The following is a 9,569-nucleotide window of genomic DNA, read 5'->3' as shown; positions in this document are numbered from 1 at the left end:
GTAAGGCTGCATGTTGGGTGCTTGAAGAATGGTCAGGTCATGTGGTACTGGGGCAGCTATTTTGAATCAAACTTCAACTTTAAGAAATTGGTGATTATATTAATCATGTTTTCCGAGTTTTTTTTTTTTTAAAACAGAGGATTCGTAACTCTTCGGATGTATGTTAAACACGAATTGATGGAATGGATATTGCAATTAAAATGTATGATCAACATTGGTGTTGTATAGTAAGGCAATCTTTTACAATAAAGACTAAATTACTATTCCAATCTTTGAGTTTTTTCCAGCATCAAAGGAGAAACAGTATCAGTAGACATATATAGCTCATGACTAGCTTCTTATTTGTTTCAGCATGTGTATATACTCATTGTATTATGTACATTCCATCTTTGATTATATGTTTGCTGAGTTTTGATACGAAGGAAATCCAGAATATATTCCTCTCTCTCTCTCTCTCTCTCTCTCTCTCTGTTTTGAGATTCTCATCACATTATACTGCTGGAAATACATTAGATTCAGGGAGAAAAATTTTGAGAACAGATGATCCCCGACCCTTTTGGATATATATGTTAGGCACGAATTGATGGAATGGATATTGATGCATGTCATATTACCAAATTCATATAGATTTTGCTTTTGACACAACAATCGCTCTCTCTGAAACAGGTTGCTATCAAAATGTATGATCAGTATTTATGTTACATAGCAAGCCAGCTTTTACAATAAAATATAAATTTTACTATTCCAATCTTTTTGAGTTTTTTCCAGCATTAAAGTAGAAACAATACAATATCAATACATAAACTGGAACTATAAAACTCTGATTTGAATAGGACAAGCTTCTTATTTGTTTCTGAGTTTGTGCTTCAATTTGTCTTTGGTTCTGCTGCTGCTGCTGATTCAATCACGATTTCCTGCACAAACAAATTAATAGTTCTTCTATGAGTTTGTGATAGATTTTCTTTAAACTTAATGCTATGGTTGATTCTTGGATTTATTTTGGAATAATATAGTTTAGCAACTTGATGCGTAAGACCTGGTACCTGATTAGCACTTGGAGTTTTTTCCTGTCCAGTGGTGCTAGCTGTGGCAACAGCAGCGGCTGCAGCTTTTGGTTCAATGGTTGCTGGCGCTGCTTTGTCAACTTTCTCTTCGTTCACCTTCACGGACTCTACTTTCACAGGCTCTACAGCTGGAGCTTCCGGTTCAGCAGTGGATGGAGCTTCTGGTTCAATGGTTGCCGGAGCCACATCTTTGGCTTTCTCTTCGTTCACTTTCACGGGCTCTATAATACCTACACAAATTGTAAAAACACATTACATATCATAATCCTACTATGCACAATGGTGAAATAGGATTCATGTAACTAGCTAACCGAGTATTGAGTTAATGCTTGTTTTGATATTATCTTATTACTTTTTTCTTTTTTTTTTTCGTTTTCTACATTTTTAAAGACAAAAACAATGAAAATTTCGTGAACACTCCAAGTTTCATTTTTGCATGACAATAATTATAAAAAAATTCGAAAAAATATATATATTTTTAATTGTTCACCAAACAAGGTTTTTATATTTTTTGAAAAACGAAATCAGAAAACAAAAAGCAAGAGGTTTTGCTTGGTTGGCAATTCTTCGTCAAACAATTTCTATGTTTTCTAAAACTTAAAATCACAAAACAAGAAAACAAGGTTTTGTTGAGTCGAGGTTACAAACCATTCTCTGTTACCGTTTTCACTTCTTCAACCGATCCCTTCTCCTCCACCACATTCTTTGATTTCTCACTCTCCTCAGAAACATCAACCTTGTTGGAAACAATGGCCTCAACGGTGTCAACCGTCTTTGAGTCTTGTTTCACCTCTTCCACACCCCTCTCCTCAATCTTCTCCTTCGAATCTTTCTTATCATTATCTCCTTCCTTCAAATCTACAACAGTTGCAACATCTTTCTTCGAGTCACCATTTTTGCTTTCTCCTGTCTCACCCTCTCCTCTTTCTTCTTGTTTTACTGGTGAGACGTTGTTCTCCTTTGCATCTTCGCTTTCTTCTTTTTGTTGTTGCACCGTTGTGTTCGTGTCGTTTGTGACATTCTCGGGGATGGTTTCTACATTTGTGTTCTTGTTGCTCTTGCTTTTGCTAATGGTATTCCCCGCGGCAACATCGTGCTTCGATTTCCCACAACCCATTTTTCAGAGCTGTGAGGTGGAGAAAGAGGAAGAAGAATTTTCTCCCCTTGTTTCAAGGAGAGAGAGAGAGAGAGAGAGGAGAGAGAGAAATGAGACTTTTTTTGTTGCTCTAATTTGGTTTATGAAGAAATCTTGGTTTGCATGGGAGTTATTTATTGGGTGGGTTGTATATATAGTCGAAGAGGGGCCGTTGGTTTTGGTTGTGTTTTAAAGGTTGAGATTTGTCTATTTTTGGCATATATATGAATGTGAATTGGAGGGGTTGGGGTTGTATTTTTAGACAAAGTGAAGAGGGTAGTTTAGACTTTAGAGAGAGGTGAACATACATTGTTGGCATTTGGACTTATTAGCTGGATTTTTTTTTTTTTTTTTTTGACTCTTTTCATTGATGATACCTCTTGGGCAAATCCTATTACCAACTAATATATTGTTTTATTTGAATTTTTGAATATATAAGGAAAAAAAAAATGAGATCAATTCACAAATTCAATAATGTATTACTATTTTATTGTGATAATTTTTTTTAAATTTTTTTTTGGAATATAAGCTTTTATTATCAAAATAAAATGTATATAATAAAATCAATTGAAACTACTTAGTTAATCTTAAAAGTCAAGCTAGTAACTTTCTAATAAGAAACACAAGTTTTGGGAGATTATTCCAAGGATTGTTATGCTATCAACAATTAAAAAAGATTTATGTCAACATATTTTTATTTTAAATTAAAAGGTTTTTAAGAAAAAAATTTTGAAACTTAAAATGACATGATAGTTATAAATAATTAATTTTAAATTCTATTGATGTAGTTACAATCTTAACAAATGAAATGAAGGTAGTCAGAAACGATTATATAATATATATATAATATATATACATATATAAAATATGGTATTGCTGAATTTAACAAACTAAATTAACTTGTAAAATTGAATGGATATAGTATCAAACAAAGAAATATAGTAATAAATAATGTGATTTTAAGACATAAAAAGAAAAGAAAAGAAAAGAAAAATGAATAATAATTTAAGGATATATATGACAACTATATAGGAATGTTGCCGGCTGGTACAGAGATATTGTTGAAAGTTCCGCTAAGCGGCTCTCTGGCTATATGTTTTTAGTCCTTTTCTGCTTGCGGTTTTTTTTTTTTTGAAAAAAAACACATTTTGTTGAAGAAAACTTTTTTCAACCAAAATGTTTTATTGTTTAGTTGTGACTTGGAAAATGATGATTCTTTTCTTTTTACAAAACTGTATTATGTTTAATTATAATCTTAAAAATGATGATCCTGGTAATTATGATCATGCTGGTATAGGTGGTTGTAGTGGCTATGTGATGGCAATAGTAGTGGTATGGTAGTGATGATGGCGTGGGTAAGAACCTAATATTTGCTTCCTCATTTGAAATTTAGAAAATATTTTTTGGCCAAGTTAGCTCATTTTCCATTAATCTAAAAAATATATATAATAATACAAATTTTCTTTTGGACATATGTATTTGATAGTCCAACCAATTAGGTATGTATTAAATTTAGACTGGAGTTTTTAGTCTTGTTTGTTTTTGGAGTTATATTCTATAAATTGTTTTTCAAGCCAACATAATACAACAATATAAATTCTCACCATCTTCGTTGCCTAAACTTCTCCTTTCTTTTTTGTTTTAAGTTGATAAAAATAGAAGAATAGAAATAGTAGAAAGCTCATTTCCTTTTTGTTAAGTGGTATCAGAGCTTGGTGAAGAGTTTTTGAAAACAAGATCAAGCTATGTAAGTATTTCAATTTATGTATAAATTTTGATTAGTGTGTTTGGAGTGCTTTATGATATATATATATATATATATAAATTAGAAAAATATTATCAATCAAGTTTAGTATTTAATTGTGTATTCTTTGTATTTTATATCTTCATAATTATTTGTTTTATTTGTAATTGTTGTAAAAACCTATATACTTAATGTATGTCAAAACTCATATACTCATTAAGACCTTTTGACTATTAGCCATAATTAGGCATTTTTAAGTTTTTAAGATCATAAAGAGGGGTTTTAGGCACCAAATAACTACAGTAGAAGGGCCTTAGATACCAATAACAATCTATAATGACAATTAACTTTGAAGATATAATATGTTTTGAAAATACAAAAAATAATATTAATAATAAATATGACCATATAGTTTGCATATTACTAAAAAATTTGCAAATATAAATAGTGTGTTATAGTTTAAATACTATTACTCATATTATGTGTTCTTGGTTTTTTAAATTAGATAAAAATAAAAAAATAATTCAAAATTATTTAGAATACAAAGTGGAGTCTATAGAATCTGAAATAGACAATTTAGGTTCTATAATAAATATTGACTTAAACAAAGAAGCAAAAACCCAAATAAACAATTTGGTAATAAAATTAGAAATTATATCTTTCATAAACAATGATGGAATGAATAGTACAGGAGATAACTCTATTCGTAAGCTATTTTATGGTACAGAAGATATTCTGGTACTTCAAACCAATACCTATAATAGGACTGAATATGAAAATATTGTTGAAATATTGGATTATTGGAGAAAATTATATAAAGATCCAGATTTAGGTATTGATGGAAGAAATAGACTACTAGATTAGATAAGAGAAACTTATCTAGAACATGAAACCCTTTTACAGTACTTTAATTATGATATTAATATGTCAACCAATGATGATGATAGCCAATCATCCCCATCTCAAGAAACATTAGATCAAGATGTTTCACTAGAAATAAATAAAAAGAAAAAAAGGCAGAAGAGCCAATTGATCCTAAATTATTTGGCATATGGGGGAGATGGAGAAAATTTTGACTTTATTCAAACAAATGAAGTACAAAATGATAGTAACACTGGAAGTACCTCCAATCTTCACCTGAGCCAATAATATGTAGAAAAGATAATAATCATAAGTATGCAATAGTTCAAAATGATACTTATTTAGACTTGTCTCATGTTCCATTTAAGGATTAGCCACAAGCAATTGATGATTGGGCACAACCATTGTTCATCATTATTACCAATTATAAAAATAGTTGGTCAAATGAAAAATTCCTTGATTATATTGCAGCAACTCTTTAGGGAGATGTGTTGCAATGGTTAAGACAGTGGAAAAAATCTGAAATTGAAAAAAGTCAAAAAACAACTCTGTTGGCAAATTTTCTCACATTTGATACAGTATTAGCTGAGTTTGCAAAAATTGTCAAAGAAAATTTATGTGGTTTTGTAGGAGATATTAATTTGCAAGTAGATGCAAATTATATTTTGATTAAATTAGAATTATGTAATATTTGTCTTTTTGAAGATTATGTTTAAACTTTTAAAAAATATTATTATTTTGTTGATCCACTATCAAATCAACCTTAGTTAGATCAATTTTTTCATAAACTCCCTAATCCTTGGGATGACTTATGTTTTAAAACATATTCTGACTTTCTCTAAAAAATAGGGAAAGAAGAATTGGATAATCTTGGTTTTTGCATTAATTATGTTTTAAGACTGATAGCAGATAGATCAGTGTCTAGAAGCAAAAGTGAAAAAATAAATAAAAAATCAATTTTGCAACTCACAATATGATAAAAAATGTTGTGATAAAATTTTGAAAGAAAAATGGAAAATTGGTTGTAATACATTTCCCATGTGAAAAAGATTTTTCAAAAAATGCAGAAAATATAAATGGAAATCTTGGAAAAAGAACAAAACTTTTTCAAAAAAGAAAAAGTATATTTGAAAAAAGAAACCAACAAGTGTTTCAAACAAGAAAGTTTATAAATGTTATATTTGTAACGAAGAGGGTTACTATGCACTCGAATGTCCAAAAAGGGAAAAAAGTGCAAATAAATTGATCAAAGTTCTTGAAGAGCAAGATTTTTAAATAATATATGGTGAAGAAATTTCTGATGAAGAATAAATCTTGTATGAAATTTCTAGTGATGAAGAAAGTTCTGATGAATAATTAATCTCCATGATAACTAATATGAATAGTCGAGAAATATCTCAAGAAGCATATAGTATATCTCAAGAAGAATTACAAGCAATTCGAATTGGAGATGTAATCGGAGAAGAAAATTTTTTTACCGAAGAAGAATTAGAAAAATTTGAAAAAATGAAAGAAGTTACTGTTCAAAAAATTTACAAACTTTCAAAATTCAACTTCTTTTCAGCAAGAGTGTTTGAATAATACAATGGTAACACTCAAGCAAAATAGTCAGAAGAAAGAAATATTGATATTCCTTTTTTTGATAAGAAAAAGGTTGCTAGATGGAAAAAAAAAAATCTTGGAATTCAATATATTCAAATTGGATTAATACAGGTAACCAACTGTCGCTGAACTCTATCCACCACCCCATTCCACACTCGAGTCTCCTTAAACGAAACCCCCAAGGGAAGACCCAAATAGGACATTAGCAACCTTGCCACCTTGAAGCCCAAGACGGCTGCCAACACCAGCAGACGAGCAACCTCACCCACTGGAATCAATTATGACTTTGCCAAATTAACCCGTAGCCCTGACACCGCTTCAAAACATAACAAAACATAGCGCAAGTTGCCAATCTAAGTAGCTTCCGCATCAGAAAAAATTAATGCATTATCAGCGTAAAAAAGCTAAGAAACCACTAGAGAGGCAAACCCCTCCCCTACCTCAAAACCCGATAATAAACTCCCATGGGCTGCCCTAGAAAGCAATCGGCTCAATGCCTCCATAACTAAAATAAACAATAATGGGGACAATGGGTCGCCCTGCTGTAACTCCAAGTGGGGAAAAAACCAGCTGGTGTCCCATTAACCAGCACAGACATCTGAACAGTGGAGATACAAAAATGTATCCACCTTCTCCACCGTTCCCCAAAATCTATCCTCTCCAACAAATTCAAAAGAAACTTCCAATTGACATTATCATAAAACTTCTCAATATCCAACTTACATATGTAAGACTTCAAATTATAGTTACTAGAGATATGTAATGTTCACTATGTTGTTTGCTCTTGTTTTCTCATGTTATTCATTTTTTTAACTAGTTGACTTAGTTTTTTGAGATTCCACTCTGTATATCTAAGCTCCTTTGCTCTCAAAAACTTTGATTGAAGTTATTGATTTAGTTTTTTTGTATTGAAACGGTACGAAAATTGAATGTTGGTTAAGATTATTTCATGTGGCTGTACTTTGCAATCATGTACTTGATTCTAGTAATGTGGACAAGGATAACTCGCTAATATTTACACTTACAGGTGTACATGTCAGATTTGACAGAACTGTTTACTTGGACATGCTCAAGATGTGATGATCTGACTGAGGTATGATTTCTATTGACATCACTTTTTTCTCTAATTGAAAGAATAACCTTTTTTAGCAATAAGATGTTTCGTTGTTGCTGCTTTTGATTCTTGGTTATTGTCAGTGATGGTTTCTTCTTGTTTGAAGCAGGGATTTGAAGTGATAGATAGATATAATTTTTGATGTCAAGCACTGCTTACAGGTTCATTTTTCATAGCATACATGCTAAAGAAGAGCAAATTTTCTCTGGCAAGATTCATTTACATCATGCTTCTTGTTCTTTGTGCTATAAATCTTGACAATAATTATGAATATGCATTGCAGGAATTTGTTGGGATGGCTAAGGATCTTAACGCTATTGTGATTGCTTTCAGAGGCACTCAGGAACGCAGGTTTGAAGACGCTTGCGGCCTTAAATTATTATTTTTTTTGCTCTCTCATTTCTTTCATGCATTATTCTGATCTTGGTGGCTTGGATTGTGTAATGTGTCTCATTAAGTTGTTATAAATGTTGATTACATGTCCTAATGTCTCAAGAGAGAGATTTTATAATGTTTCAAGATACAAAAAGCAATGTTAGTTTTACTTTATTACGGAAATCTTCTTCTTGCCATCAATGGCCATTTGTTCATTACTGTTTAGAGAATCAACAACAATGTGTACAGCTTACAGAATTGGATTGAAGACCTGTACTGGAAGCAACTCGACTTAAATTACCCTGGCATGCCTGACGCAATGGTGTGTTGCGATAAACTTTGACTGGATACATGAATAAAAGTTTCTTTTTCGAAAAAGAAAAATGGTGGGTCAATACCATTCAGTCTGTTTGTTCTGAGTTTTTTAGATTAAATTTTTTGAAAGTTGAATTTTTTGGTTTTCGTATTTTTTTTTGTTTTTAGTGAATATTTTTAAAATTTTAAACATTTTTTTTTACTTTTTTAGATGCACTTTACTTAAATGTATCTAAAAAGTAAAAAATTTGTGAAAAAATATTTTAAAAAATTAATAAATACATAAAAATACAAAAAAATGTACTGAATTCTTGTATTTTTTTTTGTATTTTTGGTATTTAGTGAATTTTTAAAAGATTTTTTTTACAATTTTTTTACTTTTTAGATGTATTTATGTTATGTATGTCTAAAAAGTAAAAAAAATACTTAAAATATTAAAAAAATTCAGTAAAAAAAAAAAACACTAAAAATAAGAAAGTAAAATTTTTTAAAAAGTATTTTTAAAAAAATGGAACCAAGCAAGCTAATTGTTTTTTAATGCCATTTCTGTTTTTTCAGGTGCATCATGAATTTTATTTTGCTTACCACACCACAACTGTACGTCCTGGTGTTGTAAATGCTGTTAAAAGGGCGAGGCAATTGTATGGGGACATTGATATTATGGTTACGGGTCATTCAATGGGAGGGGCTATGGCCGTCTTTTGTATTTGATATTTTTTAAAGTTGTTTTTACAAATATTGTACTTTTTAAACGTATATAGATTAAGTGCATCTAAAAGATAAAAAAATTGTGCAAAATATGAAAAAATTAACTAAAAACAAAGAAAATGGAAAACAAAAAATTTAATTTCCTAAAAAGTGAACTTAATTTTCTAAAATCAAATATGATAATTTATTTAAATTCTCAAAACTTTTTTTGGAACAAATTTTTTTCTTTGACAGTTAGGAAGTGGTGGTGTTATAGAAGCTGACAAATTTCCTTTTTGTATTATATATTTATATATTATTTTTTATGGGAACAAACAAGAGTGCTCATAATATGTTGTTTGTATCATTTGTGCCGCTTGCTTTAGACCATATAGTTAAGCAAGCAACGACACACAAATTACTAGCAAAGTGCTAAAGGCTTACACAATGAGTATTTAAGCATAAACCTGCCAACGAATTGGTTTTCATTAGTTAGGTTGTCTCTTTCTCAACCACATATACTTATTAAATAGCATGCTTCCATTGCATTGCATGGCATGACATCACTTGCTCATATTCTCAATTTCTTCGAGTTGTTTCTTTTGGATATAGGGCGGGTTTGTTTTCGGAGGGAAGTTGGGTGGAATTATTAGTGTAAGAATTGTTAATGTA

At 30.5% G+C, this 9,569-nt stretch overlaps 1 protein-coding gene and 1 pseudogene across 2 annotated transcripts; one reads left to right on the top strand and one right to left on the bottom strand.

The window, feature by feature from the left end:
• Nucleotides 1–634: 634 nt before the first annotated feature.
• LOC114308053 (uncharacterized) lies at nt 635–2,324 on the bottom strand. Its single transcript, XM_028253538.2, has 3 exons — nt 1,713–2,324; nt 1,044–1,294; nt 635–914 (listed from the first exon to the last, which is right to left on the bottom strand). The coding sequence occupies exons 1-3, from the start codon at nt 2,179–2,181 to the stop codon at nt 867–869; spliced, it is 768 nt and encodes a 255-aa protein (XP_028109339.2). The 5' UTR covers nt 2,182–2,324; the 3' UTR covers nt 635–866.
• Nucleotides 2,325–6,926: 4,602 nt separating this feature from the next.
• On the top strand, nt 6,927–8,921 carry LOC114308030 (lipase-like; annotated as a pseudogene). The gene is made up of 6 exons (XR_014333945.1): nt 6,927–7,133; nt 7,434–7,499; nt 7,630–7,681; nt 7,804–7,871; nt 8,145–8,217; nt 8,769–8,921. The product of XR_014333945.1 is annotated as a lipase-like (transcript).
• Nucleotides 8,922–9,569: the final 648 nt, after the last annotated feature.

The sequence above is a fragment of the Camellia sinensis genome, chromosome 6, assembly GCF_055761805.1.
Source record: "Camellia sinensis isolate YWXY chromosome 6, ASM5576180v1, whole genome shotgun sequence".
NCBI classification, from domain to species: Eukaryota; Viridiplantae; Streptophyta; class Magnoliopsida; order Ericales; family Theaceae; genus Camellia; species Camellia sinensis.
The sequence above is the reverse complement of the archived record's forward strand: the minus strand, read 5'-3'. Positions and strand labels throughout refer to the sequence as shown.

Coding starts and splice junctions, on each gene's coding strand:
- LOC114308053 (XM_028253538.2), bottom strand. CDS start 2,181: ATGGGTTGTGGGAAATCGAAGCACGATGTTGCCGCGGGGAATACCATT. Junction 1,295..1,712: donor GAAAACGGTAACAGAGAATG/GTTTGTAACCTC, acceptor CAATTTGTGTAG/GTATTATAGAGCCCGTGAAA. Junction 915..1,043: donor AAACTCCAAGTGCTAATCAG/GTACCAGGTCTT, acceptor TTGTTTGTGCAG/GAAATCGTGATTGAATCAGC.